The sequence below is a fragment of the Diachasmimorpha longicaudata genome, chromosome 13 (assembly GCF_034640455.1).
Source record: "Diachasmimorpha longicaudata isolate KC_UGA_2023 chromosome 13, iyDiaLong2, whole genome shotgun sequence".
In the NCBI taxonomy this organism is placed as follows: Eukaryota; Metazoa; Arthropoda; class Insecta; order Hymenoptera; family Braconidae; genus Diachasmimorpha; species Diachasmimorpha longicaudata.
The window spans coordinates 2,481,623-2,502,720 of NC_087237.1; the positions used below are offsets into that span (position 1 = coordinate 2,481,623).

The 21,098-nt window shown below is 40.8% G+C and overlaps 3 protein-coding genes across 12 annotated transcripts; 1 reads left to right on the forward strand and 2 right to left on the reverse strand.

The window, feature by feature from the left end:
* Window positions 1-135: 135 nt before the first annotated feature.
* LOC135168322 (serine/threonine-protein kinase 10) lies at window positions 136-12,021 on the reverse strand. 7 transcript variants are annotated; one of them, XM_064132356.1, is made up of 12 exons: window positions 11,780-12,021; window positions 9,060-9,843; window positions 8,818-8,948; window positions 8,131-8,454; window positions 7,459-7,505; window positions 7,038-7,092; window positions 6,277-6,361; window positions 5,967-6,121; window positions 5,417-5,883; window positions 2,587-5,116; window positions 592-732; window positions 136-528 (listed from the first exon to the last, which is right to left on the reverse strand). In XM_064132356.1, the coding sequence occupies exons 2-12, from the start codon at window positions 9,580-9,582 to the stop codon at window positions 472-474; spliced, it is 4,515 nt and encodes a 1,504-aa protein (XP_063988426.1). In that variant the 5' UTR covers window positions 9,583-9,843; window positions 11,780-12,021; the 3' UTR covers window positions 136-471. The 7 variants fall into 7 exon arrangements, 2 of the variants coding, with proteins under 2 accessions (XP_063988426.1, XP_063988427.1); XR_010300022.1 differs by lacking the exon at window positions 136-528 and adding an exon at window positions 1,407-2,112 and having other exon boundaries at window positions 594-732; window positions 7,038-7,083; XR_010300019.1 differs by lacking the exon at window positions 136-528 and adding an exon at window positions 1,407-2,112 and having other exon boundaries at window positions 594-732.
* A 58-nt stretch (window positions 12,022-12,079) lies between these two features.
* Window positions 12,080-13,503, forward strand: LOC135168342 (uncharacterized protein). The gene is made up of 2 exons (XM_064132411.1): window positions 12,080-12,234; window positions 12,922-13,503. The coding sequence occupies exon 2, from the start codon at window positions 12,935-12,937 to the stop codon at window positions 13,379-13,381; it is 447 nt and encodes a 148-aa protein (XP_063988481.1). The 5' UTR covers window positions 12,080-12,234; window positions 12,922-12,934; the 3' UTR covers window positions 13,382-13,503.
* On the reverse strand, window positions 13,454-20,993 carry LOC135168328 (poly(U)-binding-splicing factor half pint). Of its 4 annotated transcripts, XM_064132373.1 has the most exons (11): window positions 20,834-20,919; window positions 20,098-20,152; window positions 19,560-19,796; window positions 17,612-17,677; window positions 17,091-17,251; window positions 16,245-16,303; window positions 15,806-16,082; window positions 15,164-15,650; window positions 14,666-14,874; window positions 14,188-14,581; window positions 13,454-14,061 (listed from the first exon to the last, which is right to left on the reverse strand). In XM_064132373.1, exons 3-11 carry the CDS (start codon window positions 19,567-19,569, stop codon window positions 13,952-13,954), a joined length of 1,773 nt encoding a protein of 590 aa, XP_063988443.1. In that variant the 5' UTR covers window positions 19,570-19,796; window positions 20,098-20,152; window positions 20,834-20,919; the 3' UTR covers window positions 13,454-13,951. The 4 variants fall into 4 exon arrangements, with proteins under 4 accessions (XP_063988443.1, XP_063988442.1, XP_063988441.1 ...); XM_064132372.1 differs by lacking the exon at window positions 19,560-19,796 and having other exon boundaries at window positions 15,869-16,082; window positions 20,834-20,993; XM_064132371.1 differs by lacking the exon at window positions 19,560-19,796 and having other exon boundaries at window positions 20,834-20,993.
* Window positions 20,994-21,098: the final 105 nt, after the last annotated feature.

Sequence of the window (21,098 nt, forward strand, 5' to 3'; positions counted from 1 at the left end):
AATCTCCCATTGATTTTAATAAATTGAATGAACCTCCCGAATGTCTCCCACAGCACAATTTCATTTTGATAATATATCAATTGTTGGTATGCAAATATCGTACGAAGTGAATGTTAAATATAAAAAATGGGCAGATTTGCAGATCAATTCCAACAAAATTGTATTCGATGTTGCACATATTTTATGTATAAAGTACATACCTCAGTAATCTCTACACTAGAGAGATTACTAAACATTGAATTGGGCGGATTTCCAACATACGATTTTTTTTTTTTGTATTTTTGTACAAATATGATTTCCCGGATTAATAATAGTCTCTTATCCCACGATTTCTACCTAACGTTTCCATGAAACAACATCTATACAAATAAATTCTGCTGAAGAATGGCCGACAGCAGTTACAAATGATAATAATCATTGGATGAGTCCAAAAACATCACTCGATCCTCTCGTGAACTACATATGTTTCCATCAAAGGAAAAATCTTTGATGCTGGGAGGAGGGACGTAACGTTGATTGGAGTGAGTCCTGTGAAGGGAAAATATGAATATCAGTCACGATATCGCATCATTTTATTTATCCCTCGCTTACTGAGGAGAGGGAACTTCTTGTTGAGCCAGCAGTGTGATGGGTCAAGTCTGGAAGATCTGAGGGGAGACACAGGGGCATTGCGCTTGGTCCAAATATGGCCTCTTGTTCCTCCAGCTGTTGAGCAAATTGCTCCTCCAGTCGCTGAAAAATCATTGGTCATTGTGACTGATGATTTAATGAGGGAAATGACTGGTTGAGAGTAAGGTTATGTGATTGTTTTTCCAAATATCTTGACGTGTTAGGGCCTTCGATGTTTGATAGCCAGATTAGTGGTTCGATACAGACAAAAGGATGGACGATTGCACCTTTTTTTCATTCAATTTTTTGGTGGACATCGTGGGGAATAATGACCAAAGCTGGTCGATAATTATTAATGAGAAGGATCGTTCTTCATTGTCAGAAAGGCAGAAGGCCAAATTTGGGGGGATGCTATTGAATAACATCGTCCATCTTCTGGTCAGTTGTTTATTCATTTGAGGTTAGGTTTTCATAACCTAAAAATGGCAGATATCCCGGATTTTCCTCATTTTACCATTTATTCCTTCAATGTTTCCACTCTCGATGTGTAAATCATGGAGTCAGTCATCTCATTCTTTTAGAAAAAAGGATGGATAAAAAATACCGACATTCAAACACCCAAGATAACAAAATCCTAACCTCAGAATTATGCCGGTGCGATGGACAACAGATTAATTGATTTCCAATCGTGATTATCTTATTCGGCTGATAAGTTGCAACGACAATGACAATGAACAATTAATCGATAGGGAGGATGTCAAATTCGATAGAAAAAAAAAAGAAAATATCAGACTAACCTTTTGGAATCCTCTGTCCCGTAATTTTGAAAACCGAATAAAACTCGTCAAGTTTTCATGAGGGAACGCAAAAAGCACTGGACAAATGATCCCATCATTCTCACAAAATAACAATGAACGAGTGAATCTAGTTCACCTCTTCCCACACCCAGGCATCAGCGACATCCACATTATTAAATCCAACACTCTCATCCTCTCATCTCCCACAAATAATAATACCTTAACAATTAATGTGTATTGTGTGCTGTGTAATGTTGAGATTGAAGATTTAGACAACCACAAAAGCAAAAAAAAAAAGATCCCCTGAAGTTAAACCATTATCAACAAAATGATAAAATAAGAAAAAAAAAACAATAACAGTGATATTTTGTGGAGATTAATTCACCCACAGATGGAATGATTTTTTTTTTTGGAACAAGACGAATGGAAACTATCTACGTGAGACAACACTCGGTGGTCTTGACAGAGTTCCACTGCCAATGGAACTCGTGTCAGAGCCACCACGAAGGGAGACACGAGGAATGCTTATGGGAACTGGGGAATTTGGTGTGGATCTTGCGAGTCTCGGTGACAGTATCCACTTGTCTGATACCGTCATTCTGTAATCGAGTGTAGCTAAGGATATACGAGACAGACGAGATGGCAAATAATCCTTGTAGCGTAACTCCAATGAATCCATTTCACTCGCTAGCTCCGTCTCTAATTTCTATAACAAGTTAGGTTGCGTTGAAAATATTTTTAGTGAAATTTTGGAGGGACTTTGAGGTTTTTTTCATTTATTCTGGAATTTTGAAATGTTTTTTTTTTGTCGATCTCAAAGTACTCATTCTACTCACAAATATTAATCAACTGTCTACAGATATGTCCTTGAAATTAATTTCAAAAGTGCAATTAAACAAAATTCTATGTTCTTGCGACTCAATGAAAAAGGGGAATTCCCTAATTTTCCCGCTCAGCCGACTTCACTGCCCCCCCTCCCCTCTCGCCAAACTGCAACTATCCACGAAATTCGGTACTTCTGCTGTTAATGCCCTCTGAATAAAAAAAAATCCACCTATCCCTCAAAATTCTCCATCTCCTGTTCAATGTTTCCCGCAAAAAGCCCTCGAAAAGAAAGTGTGTAAAGTACTTGTAACGTTCCTGCAACCTCCCGAGAGTCCCAACCATCCCCGGGATTTACCTGCTTGCGAGGTTTAAGATGAGCCTTCCACTCCCTGAGTTCCTTCCCATACGCCTCCTCCTGTTCCTTGAGCTTCATAGTCTCATACTCCATGAGCATTTTCCTCTTCTCATTCTGCAGTTGCTCAAGCTCCTTGATAGTAGCATCACTCTGTGCCCTGACCTCCTCCAACTGTCTACTGTGCTTGAGCTCAAACCTCTGCTGTTCAGCCCTGTACCTCTTCTTCTCGTCCTCCTGAAACTTCTTAAGTTTCTCTCTTTCAGCATCAGGCGCCGAGATGAGAACATTAAGAGTGGAAATCCTCATGGACTCTCTGAACATGGCTTCCCTCGCCTTCATCTCATTCCTAATCCTCTTGGGTAAATTTCTCCTCTCAACAGTTTGCCTCTTGATGAGTTCCTCCTCCTTCCTCAAATTCATCCTCTTCATCTGCTCAAGTTCTTTCTCATGCCTGATGAGCATCTGATGTCTCTGAAGGAAGAATATATCCTTGAGTTGTCTCTTGAGGAGTTGCTGTCTTTCATGAATCTGCCTCTCCTCCTGCTCCCAAATCGCTGACTCTCTGGCTCTCATGAGCTGCTGTTTCTGTTGTAGGAACTGTCTCTCCATGAGTGCAATTTTCTCTCTGTGAGAGTCAGATAATCGTCTCAAGGAAGTCTCATGATTCTCGTTCAACTTCTCCATGAAGAGTTTCTCCCTCTCCTCGTGCTCACACTCCAGCCTCTCTTTTTTCACCTTGAACGTGCACTTTCTCTTCTCCTTGGGCATGAGGTCAACCTCCTGTTTCAGGAGCCTGAGCTCCTGCTTCAAGCCCTCCCTGAACTGCTTGAGCTCCCTCTCCTGTTCAATCCTAATCTTCTTGGATGCCAGCCTTAAATCCGCCTCCTGCTGTCCCTCAGCCCTCTCAATCTGCTGTCTCTGTTGTCTACCAAGCCCATCAAGATCACTCTCAGCTGTTCTCTCCAGTGTCTGGCGCTCCTGTTCAAACCTCTTCTCCTGCTGATCCTTCATGAACTGCGCTTTCTGCGTCAAATCCTGAAACTGCTTCTGCTCCATTTTCTGCAACATCTTCAGCTCCCTGAGCTCCTGCTTCCTGAATATCTGATCGTCATACACCCGGCCATTCTCATCATCACCATAAATAACCTTGGACGTTGTCGTTGTTACAACAACCCCATCAATTTCAAACTTCCTCGTTCTCTTTCTTGTCTTCTTCTTAAGATTCATCATCTGTATGTCCTCCTTAGTTCGCTGCGTTCTCGGTACTTCTCTCGTGTAATCCTTCCTCCTCAGGACCACCTCGTCATCCACCTCAGCAGTTTGTCGTGAGTCCCTTCCAACGTGATTCTCCTTGTTAGATCCCCTGCTGTCCTGGCTGATTGTCGTCGATATGGACTCAGCATCAGACCTGTCGATGCTCTTGCTGGGTGTATGAGATCTTGTCGAGCCAGAGTCACTCTGTGATCTCGACCCCTCGTAGCTGTCTGGTGACACCCTCTTCTCCTTCTTCACATCCTTTACCTTCTGTTCACCCCTCCTCACCTGTCCATTCATCCTTTTGCTCACCAGCACATCATCAGCATCTGTCCCCTCCACAATCGCACCCTTCATCATCGTCTTCGTCTCATCACCACTGTCACTCTGCGACGATCTCCTCATACTTCTCTTACTCATCACCGACGAGTCCTTCACCTCCTCCTGCTCATCGCCAACAGTCACCACTGACACGTGACTTGTATCAGCAAGTTCATCGACTATTGGTGTCACAATCACCACCTCTGACTCGTCCAACTTCTTTCCAATGCACTTGGGTGTCTCAGTGATTACTATTGGCTGCTCCTGGGGTGTGTACTCCAGGGAATCCAAACTTGTGAAGCCATCGTCATCTGTCGATGACTCGTTGACTTGAGTTTTGTTGGTCTCGTTGGCAACTATCACCACTTCTGAGGTGGGGGATGTACGACGAGGAGGTGGGGGCGAGGCAGCGTCTATCAGAACAGGTGGGTGAGTTGTAACTACTGTCACCTGGCTTATATTCGAGGCCAAACTGTTTGATGGATCTGGTGAATCTGAGGTTATTCTCACTGTTGTTGATGACGAACGTTGATCTACTTCTGGACTTTTTGTTATAACTACCACATCGTTATCACCTGACTTACTGCGAGCTCGCACAGGAGTTGAAGTTATCACGGAGACGTTCAGCACTGGATCTGTTGAGCTACGATCAACTGTGTCCTTGGGGAGCTTTAGCTGGGGGTTGGGGGATACATCTAGGGAGTCGACTTGGGATGAGTCAACACTTCGGCTCTTTGTTATTTCAGTCTTGGTGTAGTCGGATTGAATATTCTCGGTGGAAAGCGACTTCAAGGGCTTTTCCGGGGGTTTTATAGGCTCGGGATATCTGTCTGGACCCATGGAGATTCGCTTTTCCAGGACTGCGTTCAGCTTCTCCTCCACTGAGCGACGCTTCGCTTCCAGAGATTTGCGGTCCTGAGGGGAATGCTGGTCGCGAGGGTGGTCTTGGGTGGACCTGCGGGATATTTTTAAGAGACTTAAATTATTGGAGTAAATTGACTGCTGAAATTGGTGGAGGTAAAGAAAGGCAAAGGGTTTTTTTTGGTCGTTTGATTCACTGTTGACATATTTGAGGGGAGACTTGCCATGAGATCAGAAGGTTCAGGAGAAAATGTCACGAGACTGGCAGAGTGAATTTCAATTTTTTTTGTAATATTTATAGGTTACTGAATCAAAACAATCCCCTCTTGTGACGATTTCACAATGAAAAGACCAAAAAATTTCACTCTTTCAATTTTAAAACCCAACAACTCACCCTCTCTTCTCCTCCAGGGAGCTTTGCTTCCTGTAGCTTGACTTTTTCTCCTCACTGGCCTCTGGTTTTGGCGGAGCAGACTTCCTCTTCTCCTCCAAGCTCAGCTGATTACCAAGACCCTTACCAACCTCCGTAGATTTCGGTCTGATTGGCACATTCTCCTTCTCCACCACCCCCTTACCCTCCATCACAGCCGGTACTTTTTCCTGTAATTTCTTGAGACTTGCCACCGAAGGTGCAGCATTAACATGATTCTCAGGGGTCGGGGGTATATCCAGGGGTGCCTCGTCCTTCCCCAAGACCGAGGGCACAATTTCCATGGCACTGGTCTTGTCAATAGGCTTCGGAGTAATTTCTGAATCTTCATTTTTACTGTTCTGACGTACAGCTGGAGGTGGTGGGGCTGGACCCTTCTCACGAGAGCCTCGACGTTCATTTGTATCACTCGATGAAGGAGGTTTAGGGGCCTGAGAGATATTACAGTAACAGTACTAATTGGAAATCATTCAAATGAAAATATTTTTTTTTTCTATTTTTTATAGTAACTCACAGGTTTCTTCTCCATAGACTGTGGAATATTCTCCCTAGACTCGGTCTTCCTCAGTTTCTTGTTCTTCTCCTCCTTCTCGCCCTCACGATTGATCTCACGTTTATTGCTCTCCTCCTTCTTGGGTTGATCGGGCGACACACCATCCTTATCTGCAACTGTAAGTCCAAAATGAGGTGTCAGTGGTGGAGGAATTGTCCCATCAACACCGGAAGGACAGTTATTTACTAGGCACATTTTTACGCGTCCAGGGATATTTAGCAATAATCTCTATTATCTTGAATCTTCGTTAATAAATAAAATGAAAGCTTACTTCTGACTTCAGTGTCGCTGCGTATAGACGTAGAGTCATCTCCGAGTTGGTCCAACTCCAGGGGCAGCTGCGACGTGCGCTGCTCCTGAAATAATATCCCCCAATTCAATTATAATCCCTGACATCTCCATCACACATTCATTATGCCGAACATGAAAACAAGCTACATATCCAATAACTGATTTATGAAACAGAAATTGAAGACTGGAAAGAACAGAAAGAAGCGAAATAATCTGTCAATTTGACCCCTTACCTAACTTCATTCTTTAAAAATGAACAGCATGATTGGGTTTTTGTGAGTAAAAAGATGTGTAGAAATGGGAATAAAATTGTCTGCTGACCCTAAAGTGCAAAATAAAATCCCCCCTGTGACGTACTCAACTTGAAAAAACAAATTTTCACGTAAAATCATTCAACTGTTCACAATTTGAAGAAAAAAAAACATTTTTTCAGTCATTAAAAGGCACAGGAATGATATAAATAATCATTGGAATTAGCAAAAAAAAATGGAAATCCAAAAGAGAGTTTCACGTCTGTCAATGTCTTCCAAGACACCAGATGTTCATCGTCCGGGCAATGATTCATTATTATTCATGTCCATCATGACGTGGGAGTTCATTCTAGTTTCTCTTTTTTTCACAAATTCCTCTGACCAATTGAACCTGCTGCTTATCATTAATGACTAACAAATGAGGATATTTTCATGAAAAACAATTTTCACTTGACAGGAACTCCTCAACATTACCAAGCAAACCACTAACCTGACACTCGAACGGGTGATGGGGCTGGCGAGGCCCAGGAGAGCCGCATGCACAGCCAAATATTGAAACGTTACAACAGTACATTCACATTATATTCCCCATCCAACGTACAATAACCCCCAGTCATTGTGTCAACAATCGAACGAATGTAACAATCTACCATATTTGACAATCTACTGGCAAGACCTTTGATTCAATTACAGGTTGCAATTAATTTGAAAAATTGTATTTTATGCATCATTTACATCACAAATGCACAGATAAAAACATTTCAATGGAAAATTTCCATGAATTAGGGGAAATAAATGTGAACAAAAATTGAAGGATCTGTCAGTCAAAACCTCCAAGACAAGGCGTGGTTATGAAGTAAAATGGTTTTTTTAATAGGGATGCTATGTATTGTTGTCGCGGGAGCAGCTTACCAATCCGCTGATACTGTTCCCTGTGTTTTTTCGCCTTTTTGGCCTTCTATTTATTGTGCAAGCGTGTAAAATAATCGACGGACACAATTTAGTTGGTAAATTCGATCAAGTCTAGTACTTGTCTAGTAATCACTGGTATTAAAGTATATTTTACTTGTAAAATGAGTCCCTATATGTGAGGGAATCCCTTCATACTTCAAATAATTGATTGTTTACACTGATATCGTGCTCACTGACATAAAAATCCCTGAGTATAAAACCTTGGATTTCCTCTGTGAAAAAAAAAATCGATACTGACTCTAAATTTGGGTGACTCCCTCACATCGTTGTAACACCAAAATACTGTTACAAAATGCCTAATCAATATTTCATCGTCCTCATATCACCGGTTTAATCAATAATCTTCCCTAGCATGCTGATGATGCAAATGATCTAAACGTTCTGCATATTCAGACACTGAGGATAAAGGCTAGAGTGAAAGAGCGATCGTTGTGATCCTGATATTTCATTTTCATTGGAAAATTAAATGACAGAACGTGCGGGAAACGTGATGTTATATCCCTGGGAATTGTGTTCAGTAGTTGAATGTAGCTATCGATCGATAGATGACAATGAGTCGATAATTCCTTCTATCGAAATGCAATGATAATGTGAATGAAAGACAAACTCACCTCAGCCTCCTCGTCGACTAGCTCTTCCTCCACAACGTCGGCCTTGTACTCCAGGAGAAGATCCCTGATGGACTTTGAATCGAGTGTGCGATTTATGAAGGGATGCTTCAGGAGATCGTCGGCGGTTGGTCGGGCGGTGGGGTCTTTGATGAGGGCTTTGGCTATGAAATCATTGAAATCTTTGCTCCATTTACCAGGATGTTCGAGCTTTGGCGGATCACTTTTCTGAATCTTCAGGAGGACTCGCATGGGCGACATCTCGTGGTTAGGGGGCTCCATTTGAGCGAATTCTATGAGAGTTATTCCCAGAGACCAAATATCCACCTGTGCATTTACATGGGGTGTTTTTATTTGTTGTATGTTCCAGGAATTTTTGGAGATTTTTCTTTTACAAAAAATTCCTAATGGAAACTAGTAAAGTTCTCGTTTATCACGAATTGAATTAAATTGAATTTTGATTGCATCTGACAAGAAAGTAATTTCTTTTTATATAAAAAAATGATTTTCAATGCACTTTCAGATGGAAATAAAAATTCCAATTACATAAACTAAATATCTATTCCCGTGAATGTTTCATTCGTTAGAATCTCGAGTTTCACTGGCTTTCCAATAGACTCACTTTCATTAATGCTCTCGATTAATTTCTCGATCGAGTCAATCGAGAAATCATGGTGTACTTGCACTGACCTTGAAGTCGTAAGGATTGTCTCTGAAGGTCTCGCAGAGGACGACTTCCGGCGCCATCCAGTACGGGGTGCCAATGAATGTGTCGTGCTTCTGGAGGGTGTGTTTGTTCTTGGCTGACACTCCAAAATCGGCTGTGCGATTAAATCATTCATTGAAAGTTGACGAGTAAAAAAAGAGGTCCCTTTTACCATGAAGTCGAAAAAAATATATATATATGACTAGTAATAAACAATAATATTCACCCAGCTTGACTCCGCCAGCCATTGTAAGCAAAACATTCCCCGCCTTGAGGTCCCTGTGAATGACCCTGGCCTTGTGCAAGAAGGCCAGTCCCTCGGTCATCTGCTGACAGACATAAGCAATCTGCGACTCAGTCAACGGCTTCTCCAGCTCCACCATTATGGAGTCAACGGCTCCACCATCGCAATACTCAATCAACATCCAGAGTTTTCCATCGTCGAAGTATGCCTCATGTAGTTCAACAACATTGGGATGCTTGAACTCGGAAAGAATGTCAATTTCAATCATGAAGTCACTGAGATCGTCTTCACCCTCTAATGCACACATCTTGGCAGCAGCCAGCTGCTGCGTCTGCTTGTTCTGGGCTTTGTAAACTTTTCCAAAAGCACCGTCTCCAAGCTCACCAATCATGTCCCAATATTCCGTTGGATCGCAGTCCATTTTTATGTTGTTGTACAACTTCTTCTTCTTGGCATCGTTTCCACCGAAGTGGAACGCCTTTTTTAAGTTTGATAAGAACGACATTTTCGCTTTTTTTTTTCTTATTTCGTTAGAAAGAAAGGCAGGGGTGGTCTGTCATTCACATCTCCCAGTTTGAGCCGTTCAAAACCAGAGCATATGGGAGGCTCAGACCCCCAGACACGGGGGAAGAACTGTGGATATCTCCCGCATCTTGATATTATTCTAGTGGACGGTTTAATAATTCAGAGGGTGGGGGGTGGTTAGGTCGAGGAAATCCCTTAATTGGTCCATTGTGACTTGCTCGACTGGCTGTGTTTCAACGTCCTGCAATAGAGAGGTGATTTTTTTATGAGGAAGTACTTGGTACATATTTCATTGGGGAATTCAACTGGTGTCACCATTTTCTTTGCTACAAAAATGGCGGAATTATGGCCAATCGTAAGAAATCAATAGGCTAATTGTCAGACATACAAAATTCAGCTCGACAAAAATCCCAACATTTCTTTTCCAAGATCTTTCAAGATAAAATTATAAATTTTTACTTGGATTAAAAATCTGAATAATATTAAATAATAATAATGTTCATTTTTGTCTATCTTCCCATCTCGTTTTTTCAGTATTTCACAACAATGAGAATTAAGCAGTGCTTAAGTTATGAGGAATTTCATCATTGAGGTGTTGAACACGAAATGAGAAAGTGAATGAATTCCTCACGTGCTTCTGATATCATCATCCTCGATAACAGGTGAATTTGATAAAGAGATAAAACAATAAGGCATGAGATAACTGAGTCTTTCATAACGACCCATTTTGTGGAATGATTCATGTCGTGTTACACGAATGAAGAAAAATATTGTCCCCATTTCTCAGGATAATAAACAATTTCGTTATTTTAAATTCCTGAAATGAAGAAAATGCAAAATTCTTGGCGAATTAATGCGAGAACTGAAGGCCATCGTGTCACCTCAAGCCGTAAACTTGAGAATTACATAATGGAAAGATCAAGTTCTCCGGGAGAAACAAAAAAATTGAAAGTAATTGAGATGATAGTTCGCAAATTTAAATATCTGTAGAACGAATGATGCGATTTGGGCGAGTCAGGAGTCATTTTGAAGCTCGAAGACTTATTTTTGCGTTGGAAAAAAATCTCGAACATTCACTCTGCCATTTTCAACATATTTTCAGTTTAAAAAATTATGTCAATCACATTAGTCGACTAGAATGAACAAAACTCACACAAGAAGTCTTTCACAACACCTTAATCCCAGTAATGAAATTCACTAAATTTATCAAATAACCACAGCGTATAACTCAAGACTCCAGCAAAATTCAGGTGCAATCAATGTTGATAGTACATAAAATTCCGCTAATCATCTCCGTTAAATAAAAAGAATTCTCCTCCCACGTGACTATGTCCCGATCAAACGTCCCCCGCCCAAATGAACGTCAACCCAGTCCCTAACCTCAAAAAACGACCGAAACCCAAATGTTTTTCTCATCCAGTACGACCCCCTCCCCGCCCCTAGCAGAAATTTTCCAACAAAATTCCCCGTCAGTTCACTGACTCACCACTCCGAGATGCAACTGTGATGCCATGTTCTCTTTACCCTCGCGTGCATTGCAGTCATACAGCCAGAATGATCAAGCACCGTAACGCATAATTAAGACACAACAAAGTAACGATAGTCGATGACTGCCCATAAACGTCACACGTGACCAATTTCTCCCCGAGCTCTGGGGGGGACGTCTCGAGGAGGAGAAAAAAACAAAATAAAATAAATTCCCCCCCAAAACCGTATGTCACCCCCAAATGGAAGAGATCCCTCCGAAATGTAGAGCACTGACTGAGGAAAAAAAAGCCATCACCAGGAAAAACAAATCGACAGGTGACACCAATTGACAAGTGGCCATCATCATCAGCATCATCTCTGGGTGTATCACACTTTCCCCTGTCCCCAATAGTCCCTGACACGAGACAGTGCACCCCAGAGCGATGGGAAAAAACAGCGACGAACTGAAAAGTCCATCACAAGATAAACAGAATATTATTAATCGTAGGAAACGACCGACGGGCGCGTCCTCTTGCTCCAATAAGCCCTCTCGTATTTTTTTCCAGTCCACGACCCCACCTCGCTAACCACATTATTAAATCGATTGCTACATGCACATGCTCGATTCACCGTGAACAATGGTCAATGTTGATAAATGTCGTTTGATTGATGATTAATTTGTTCATGTTGATGATGGAGTTGTTACTCGCCTCGTATGCAGGATGTTTCCCAGTGTTGAGGGTAACTCGCCAGCTTTCACTGCACCAAAAAACCTCACGACAATCACGAAAATCCGCGCTGAGGGCTGATGAAAACCTGAACACTGTCACTAGACCGACGAGGGGCTGATCTACACGATTGAGGGGAGGCGGATAACTTTATTTTAGGGGATTTTTATCGATAGGGATTAATAAACGACCGGTGAAAAAAAGTCCGACTACAGTTGCATGTCTGTCTCGTCTGCGGCCATTTTAATTTTGCACACACTAATGTGTACCACCACGCCTCTAGGCCGTGACGTAGGCACGGTGTCGGCCACAGGAGGCGCTGGCTGGCGAGAGAGTAGTATCGTGAGGAGGTTTTGGGGGTTTTGTTGTCTGGTCCAAAGAGCCCATCCTCTGGACTGGTCTTACGGGATTTCTGGGCAATTCTGCGGAAGCTAGGGGTAAGTGGAGATATTTAATTAGGATGGACTTGAGAGAAGTGCAAGAGAAGCCCTCCGTAATCCGGTGGGGGTTGATCGAGTCAACTGAGCAGGGGTTGAGGTTTGCGGCGACGGTGGTTTGTTCGAGGTGATGAAGTAGATTCCTGGGGGCGAAGGGAATTGTTGGATATGATTTTAGGGTTCTTGGGGGCTGAGCAGGATTAAGGGGTTTTCTCCGAGGGGGTCGGGAATTTTTCCGATTCACCGTCTGTTCATTGACTAACGTTTCATTTTTTTTTTTAATAATTTTAGACCCGGGTTTTGAACTATATCTTCCCTGATATTTGACAAACAAATTAGGGCCCCAAAAAACCGGAAATTTCAGGCGAATGAAGACATTTAAGTATGATTGATAGATCAAACATGATGCAGGAAGCCCTAGCAAATAATCCACTTGAAGAGGTGATTCTAGACAGTTTCTTCAGTTGTCATTGCGTTGTTGTCGTGTTTTTTCGCGTACGAAAATGATCATTTTGATTTTAAGGTTATGTTCTAGAAAGACATTAGACATGTTCCATAAAAAAAGTACGAATTTCTTTTTGCTTAATTCGTTACCGACTCCCACGGTGCATTTATGTATCCAATAAACATAAATTAAAAAATATAGAGATCCTAAATAGCCCACTTCCGTTAATTCTCACGATTCAGTAACCCTGACAAAATGCCTGAGGAAAGGCGACTATTCCTGCAAGTCCTGCGCAACTTCATAGCCTCGTTCAAGCCCCGGTTGAGTAGAAGAAAGCTAGTGGGTAAGGATTACAATGGAACAAAGTACTACGAGGACCCAGAGGCGAAGGGCACAAAGGGACGCTCCTTCATTCCTCGTGAGGCGGAGAATTTCGAGCAGGAGCTACCAGCAGAGTGGGAGGCTTGGCTGAGGTACAGAAGACGCCAGCCACCGAGTGAGGAGGAAGTCAACAAGAACTACGAGTTGATGCTGTTGAAGAAGAAGAATGCCGCTGCCCTGGAGAAGCTTTATGCTGAGGAGAAAGGGATCAGCCTGGAGACTCCCAAGGAGAAGACTGGCTTCGAGAGTTTTCCCACTTACGACGAGTACAAGGACTTTGGTCAGGCCTATTTGAAAAATGACCAAGAGAAAAAAGCATAGACTAGAATTAGGAAAAGTCAGTGTGAAATTAGAGAGATAATTGAGAATGTTGGGTGATTAATTCACACTGTATTATAAAAATTGTAAATATTTATTATAATAGAATGAATTCACTACAATGACCTCATCATCTTGATCCATCTCTGCCCACTTGCTTTCATTGTCCCTTAACATTAAATATTCAATTATTATTATTATTAAATATTTAATCATTTTTAATGTTCCATAACAGTTTGAGAGTCCGTTTTTACCGACGGATAGTAAGTGAGTTTTTTTTTTATCGTCAATCGTTCCACATGAATTCCAAGATACGAGATCTAACTCCATTCAAACGAAATACATAAACATGAACGAATCAATCATTTTGTTGATAGAAATTGTCTTTCACTTCTGACAAGCAGTAGTGAGTCTGCATAATCGTTTTTTACAAGTATATTAGCTCCGACTCTTTTTACACTTGGGAATTTCCCAGCTTCGTCCGCTACTCCAGAGAGTATTTCTTCCATAGGAAAAAAAAACGTCAACTATTTCTAATTAATTTGATAAGGATTTTAATTACTCAGAAATTATTCAGCCTGAGTAATCACTATGGTCGAAAAGGGCTTGGTCGTATAATTCTCCTTTCACTAGTCTACCGCCGAAGTAACGACCGTTCAATGAATCCCTCGCTCTTTCTGCCTCTGAAATAATTATAAATTTTTTTTCAAGTATGAAGTAGTACAAAAAATATAATTTTGTTGGAAAATTATTTATTAAAACGAAATTGTATTTCGTGAAGGCGTGAAAAAAATGTAAATTCAACTCACCACTCATTTGTGAAAATTCAACGAAAATCTTCACAATGACCTCGGCATCTTCGTCGTCCTCTGACTGTCTCTCATTATAAATAATAACTCTCTCGACGACACCGAATTTCGAGCACTCGTCTTGAATCTCCTCTTGGAGGCTCTCATCGACATCTTCTGGTGCAACCATATTTCTGAGAATAACCACTCGAGACTCAACTTTTCTCATCAGCTTCTGCATCACAAGGTGACGAGCACTCTGCCCCTTTATCGACATATTCTCCTGTTGTTGGAGTGTCTGGGGCTCTGTCTCCTCCAGGAGCTTCTTCTGGAGCTCCTCCTGTTGCTTCTGGTGGGCTGCCTGTTCCTGGGCTCGTCTGTTAATGTCAGTTACTGGTGGAGTGCTGACTGGAACCTAACAAAATTATTTCTTTCAATTAATTTCGCTTGAAAAAAAAATTCTGATAAAAAAAATGATATTGTCTTGGTATTCACTTACCACGGGTGTAGCAACAACTGGAGGCACGGCAGCAGCTGGTGGAATGATGACAGTTTGCCCCGGAATAGGCTGAATGATCGCTGGTGGACGAGCAAGTGTCTGGGGAATTGCAATTCCAGGGGGAGGAATTATTGGAGCCACTGTTGCTACTGTTGGAGGTGCCATTACTGTCGTTGAAGTCACTGTTGGTCTAACGATGCCTGGGAGAGCTAAAAAAAAAATTGAAAACCTAATTGACAACTTGTCCCTTCGATAAATAGAAAATTTGCGTAACGCAGTCTTTTTAATATTTTAAAATGTCAAGTTATCTCGATACCGAGGGGTTTGAGGGAAAAACATTATTAGAAATTTTATGAGGGAAATCTAATTATCTACAAACAATACCATATGGCATTTTCCCTTAGAATTACTTGTTTCTAACTTAAACGAGATTTTAAAAATTCAAAAAATGAATTAACTAAAAAAAATATGTTTTCTCCTCCTATCGACTGCACTCACTCGTATTCAAGATGGGAGATGCACTAGCTCCAAGTTTTGTGAGCCCAAGGGCAACTGCATTGCTGGCAACCGCGTCCATCGCCTGAATTTTAGCTGTCGCAGCAGCAGCAGCAACAGCAGCAGCTGTTGGCATCATGCTACTACCAGTGGGAGGTCCCATCAGTGCATTGGGCGGGGTTATTGCCCGTCCAACTCGCAGATACTGTCCCCCAAGGTCGAAGAGATTCATAGAGGAAATGGCCTCAAGTGCTGATTGCATTGTCTCATACTCAATGAAACCATAACCCTTGTGTCTGTGGGGTGAACTACCCTGGGCCAATTTGCAATAGGTAATTGGGCCAAATGCCTCGAACACTGATTTTATGTCCTCCTCTGTTAGGTCTTGATGAATAGAAGCGATGTAAATGCGATTGTAGTGCTTGCTCTCCTCGGTTATTTCGTCGATAACTGATTGGGCTTGGGGCATATTGGATGGACGCCCAACAACCTGAAACCATTGTTTTAATTTTTTGCTGCATTTTTTGTAAAGCTTGTGGTAAACTTGCGACGTTGAGTATGAGGAAAAGGGTCAGCCGTAGATGATGCGAAAAATCAATGAGGTTAGAATAAACAAAAAATTGATAACAATAAATTCATGCAGACCTCGGGAGATAAGGAAGGATCTCGGGATGTTGGAGGGATCGTAACATGAGTGCGTCCAGCTACCTTGATATTTCTCCCACCAATCATAACTCCATTCATCTGCTCCAAAGCGAGCTGCGCAGCCTCTGGTATCTCGTACTCAACAAACGCGAAACCCTTGTGCTTCTGTGTCACTGGATCCCATGACATATTGATGGACTTGATGGGTCCGAAGGGCAGAAAGGCCTGACGAATTGTATCTTCCTTCAGCTCGAAGCTTATGCTCCCCACGTAGACCCTGGATTTACACGATTAAATCAGATTAATCTCGTGAATTTTGAGGTTAGGAAAATACGAAGAATTTTTTTACGACTTGTGGACAGGACTCGAGGCAGGAATTATCGGCAGGGAGGTCACCAGGGTCTTGATGCTGTGATAATTAAAGGAATAATGAACGTACCTGCACATGAGGGCGAGGGCCTGCTGCCTCTGTACCTGATTCCGCTGGCTAGCCATTTGCTGGAACAAAATCCTTTCATTGATATTTTTTCTAAAATTTTTGATTTATGCAATGGGACTGTCTTATAGGGAGGTCTTCTTCCAGTTTCGTATTTGCTCATTAATTCTTCATTGAGAATATCTGAGGATATTGTAGGTTAGAATGGATTCTTAGTCCTGAGATATTAGATAAATTGATAACTACTTCGTGCTCTCTTGGTGACATTAGCTCCAGGTCAGGTATTGTTGTGTCATTGAATAAATCGACGAATGAAAAAAATGAATATTTTATAATTGAGTATAAACTTTACTTTGTTGTTGTCCTCCGTTTCATGTAGTGGAACCAATCTCGTGAAGTTACAGTTCAGTTTCCACCAATGACATTTCCAATATTAAAAAATAAATTCTTCCAATCGAACGGAAAAATGTATTTTTGCTTTTAATAATCTTACTTTTGCGAGACGAAAATATTATCTGAGGACACACACTCACACTGACCTGCACATTAACAATAAAACTTGCTGCCGGAGGACCAACTTATTCTTCTGCAGGGAGAAAAAATAAACCTGTCAGAATATTGTCAATTTTCAACGATTTAAAGTGACTTCTAACGTTGACAGAGTATTTTTTTGACATTTTTTTCAGAGACACGTTTTGTTGCTCAATATTTCTTGTCAACATCAATGAGGTTTATAGATAATTTAGGTTGAATATACGATCTCCAGTGAGAGGTTCAACTGAATAAGGTGATTCTCATGTAAGGAGGATAGGACTTGAATTTCTGAATGATAGATTCTATGATTCATACCTGTTGCTGGTGAGCGAGTGTCTGTTTCATCAAAACCATCTTGATGCTCTGCTCCATGGCGTACTTCTTCGCCTTGTTGACAGCATCCTGCTGTTCAGTCGATATTTTCGGTAGTCCAGCACCGAGGATACCAGGCAGAGTGAGATACTTGGCTCCAGGGCCTTAAAAAATGCAGAAAAAAATCTCTCAAGTTGTTCAACAAAAGTCCGAGAATCCATTGATAATTATTGAAAGTTCAGATCTTATCAGCAAAAGCTCACGAATTTTTGGAGACAAACTGTCGATATCACTTCAATCGATGTGTCTCGACAAAAGTTATCACCAATTCATATTATTTACATCATTTTTTTTTATATTCATGACGTCATTTTCGACAAAACATTTAAGTCTTTAATCTGACCTTCAACAATTGGAATTCAAATTGAAAAATTAACGTGAAAGATCAGACTTGGAAGTGAGATTAGATTAGGACAATGGAGGTCATCATGCAGAAAAAAGCAAAAAACCCAGCAATAACTTACCAGCCACAACTTGCCCAGTCTGATTGAGGTCATAAATGGGTCCAGGTAGGAATTCCCCAGCATTTCCTGCGAAGAAATATCAAATTAACAAACAATCGTCACCATAAAACCTTCGAATATCTCCACCATCACGCTAACCACCTTCGAAACCATATCAAAATAATTCCCAATTGAAAATCTAATGCTCTCATGTGATGATGAAGACATGCTGGACGAACAGTCTTATTGTCATTCAGAGAAGAATTGCAAGGGGGTTGGAGGATTGAAATGCCCGTTATAATTCAACAGTTAAAGAATTATTCCCACAATTCTCAACGTATAACCACTAACAGATGTCTCGACGAACAACTCTAATCAATCTTTGATAATTAAAATTTATTTTTTTATCAACAAGGACAAGGGGGTTGAAATAAGACAGTTATCGTTGCCGTGCAGCAGCTCCCAGAGCCGGATCTCATCCGTTGTATCACTGTAAGTTTAAAGAAATTAAAACAGTCAAGTGACACCCGATTGAGTAGTAAAAATTAAAAAAATGTTAAAAATTATTATTAATCATGAAAATAATGTAATTCACGAGTTTAAAGCCCGGATGGAGTTTCCAACCATCCCCTCCCAACTCGACTCAACATGACGGATGAATCCACAGATAAACGAATTATTTAATCGCAAATACTCAGCCCAAACTAAACATCCGATCTTACATCATATTTTCTCAATTTCCATCAAATGCTTACGACATTGTGATAAAAAAACTTGTCTAATAATTAGGTGAGTTTTCCACGATCTATTTGTTCATTTGGAGGGAAATAAATCCCACCGAGTGACGCAATTCCTCGACCATTGTCCACCACCTTCAAAGGGTTGGAAACATGGACTATTAAGTTGGTAGGGGAAGAGTAATCTTTGGAACCTCCATCTGGGCCTTAAATAACGTACGTACAGACGCGTTTAATGGCAATTCACCTGCGATATTGGACACATAATTAATATATCCTCAAAATATTTTTTAAAATCGATATTAATATTTCATAAACACGAGTGCATCAGCTAGTCTCTGCAACAGAAATCAGAAAATACGTTCATAACTATTTCTTTGATATTTGTCGTTGATTAATTCCCTGACAATTTTTCATAGTGTCATCATCATTGACGTTTTGTTAATGTTCTATTGACACTCTGACCTCTGTGAATACGCCTAAACCGGCTTAACTGTTCGATTATGTGGGCCTCGTGTGCTCACTCACTAAATTATTTCGCATTTGGGGGTTATATCCGCCAGAGAGATAGAGAAACTTGGTGAGACGATTTATCTGGAAGCACAAAGAAAAACGACAAAACACGGAGTAATTTTATCCTCCGCTAGGATTTTTGCCTGAGGGTGTTCTCTTTGGAGGAGGTCTCCTTGCAATTCGAACTCACCTGTTCGGGACTTTCAATTTAGATTAGGGGTCAGTTGTCGCCAGTAATTTCACTGACTAAGAGTCTCGTTGAAGGGTTTGGGAAGTGATAATGTCAGACTCGTAGTGATGTTCGTCGAGAAATTGACAGGAATTTGACGTTAAGTTGGCAGTTTGATTTTTTTCCCTGCAATGAAGTACGTTTTTGATTGAGCATTAGAAGATTCATTAATACTGACTTCATTTGAGACTGATATAGGGTCACGACTGCCCCACAAATGTATATGGATTTCGACAATGAAAAAGGAAATTGAATAAATTGTGAATTTAGAGGTTAGGTGTCGTAGTAAGTAAACCGTTCTTCAAATAATTTTAATTTTTGAATCTACATTCAATTCCTGACGATCATTACCACGTCTGATTGATCATCATCACTCTCGTATCAAATACCTTGTCAATTAACAACTAATTCTCGACCAAACGAGACTCATAATCAATGAAAGGGGGGAAAAATAAAAAAATGAGTATATAAACTACCCTAAAATGCTGACCTAATCTCATTGAAATTCTACCACGTAGAGCTGTCAGAAAAGAACAAATCTATTGTCCTCGAGTGAAAGACTTTCGTTTATAAACCGATAAACTCGATTATTAAAATAATTTATCTTTTTTTCTGTATCAACGAGTGCGTAGCGTATTCACTTTGAGATTGTTTGGCGCACGCTCATGATCACAGCTCAGTCGTAGGCCACACAGATTCTGTACTGTCACTCTCTCCGCTGTAACATCTCAGAACAGAAGGACAAACCATACATTAGTCTTTGACGGCCAATCTTCCAACCGTTTTTTTTTTTAGTTTAGTTCTTTAATATCCTTTATCATTTCTTTTTGAGTGTAATTTTTGGTCAAGTGACTCTAATTCTTGGCTTATATCCTACGTCACCTGACTATTCTTGATGAATTGCTCTGCAGCGTTCACAGTCGCTTTTTGTTTATCTTATAAAAATGCTTTTTACTTTCTAATTCAATGTGTCCATGTTCTACTTTATCGATAGTGGATACGTTATTTCTTACGGTTTAGCAATATACCTTCTACGCGGGCCTTCTTCATCGGTGGCTCCATGTTGTTTTGAGGTGGAGTTGCCTGAAATGAAATTGTAGATGAAACGAGGGTTAATTGGGGTGGAGATCGGCCAATTGAAATTATGATAAACATGAATTTTAAAAGAGCTCGTCAGGAAATTTTTATTCAAGCGAAAATTTCTAGCACGAAATGTCTTTGTACTTTCCTGTTGAATAAATCCTTATTGTCGAGAGTATGTCATATTCAACAGGAATAATCTTAACGTATTCACTCTTCTATCGAGTGCACAATTTAAGCAATTAAAAAATTTCCCCAATAAACTATTGAATATCTTCCTTGTAAAATGCAAAAAAAAATCATAACTGACGTGATTTTCCATTACCAACGGCCATAAAATAAATTGAATCTTCCCACTGGCCAATCAATAGCCTCGGACGCACAAATTACAGATTGAGAAAATCAATAACCTCAACCCACAACACAAATCCCAGCGAGAGGAATCCAACTAATGCATTTGATTGAAAATTGCTCTATAAAATGACAACAAAATAATGTGGCATACGAATAATGAATGAGACACCCGAATTATCGTGGGAATGAGGTGAACAATTGGCCAACTTGCGAGGAAGTTCAATGAACACAAAATCGGCCATGATGAATCCCCAACAAAATGTCCAAAAACCTCGTCCGCCAAAGCAACCCAAATCGCAAATGACAAAACTAAAATGACAATACACTCACCATCGCCATTGTACCGTTCATGATTCCGGGGGATTCACACACAATCCTTGACGACAAGAACAAATTCACTTTTTCGAGCTTATTATGCACAAACAATAGTTTTTTCCAGCAATAGACAACGTTTACGTGCGTTTATACGCCGGAGTGAAAATGGTGGGAGGACCTTCGGCGCTTCTCGGGCACACCGGAAGTCACCGAGGGTCAAATTCACGTCCCAATATTTCCCCTGACTTTGAACAATTGAAAATAAATAAATTAATCATTT

Coding starts and splice junctions, on each gene's coding strand:
- LOC135168322 (XM_064132356.1), bottom strand. CDS start 9,582: ATGTCGTTCTTATCAAACTTAAAAAAGGCGTTCCACTTCGGTGGAAAC. Junction 8,455..8,817: donor ACAATCCTTACGACTTCAAG/GTCAGTGCAAGT, acceptor GTAAATGCACAG/GTGGATATTTGGTCTCTGGG. Junction 733..2,586: donor ATCTTAAACCTCGCAAGCAG/GTAAATCCCGGG, acceptor ATGATTTTTCAG/CGACTGGAGGAGCAATTTGC.
- LOC135168342 (XM_064132411.1), top strand. CDS start 12,935: ATGCCTGAGGAAAGGCGACTATTCCTGCAAGTCCTGCGCAACTTCATA.
- LOC135168328 (XM_064132371.1), bottom strand. CDS start 20,854: ATGAACGGTACAATGGCGATG. Junction 20,153..20,833: donor TGAACGGTACAATGGCGATG/GTGAGTGTATTG, acceptor ATTTCATTTCAG/GCAACTCCACCTCAAAACAA. Junction 17,252..17,611: donor GACTGGGCAAGTTGTGGCTG/GTAAGTTATTGC, acceptor GCATTTTTTAAG/GCCCTGGAGCCAAGTATCTC.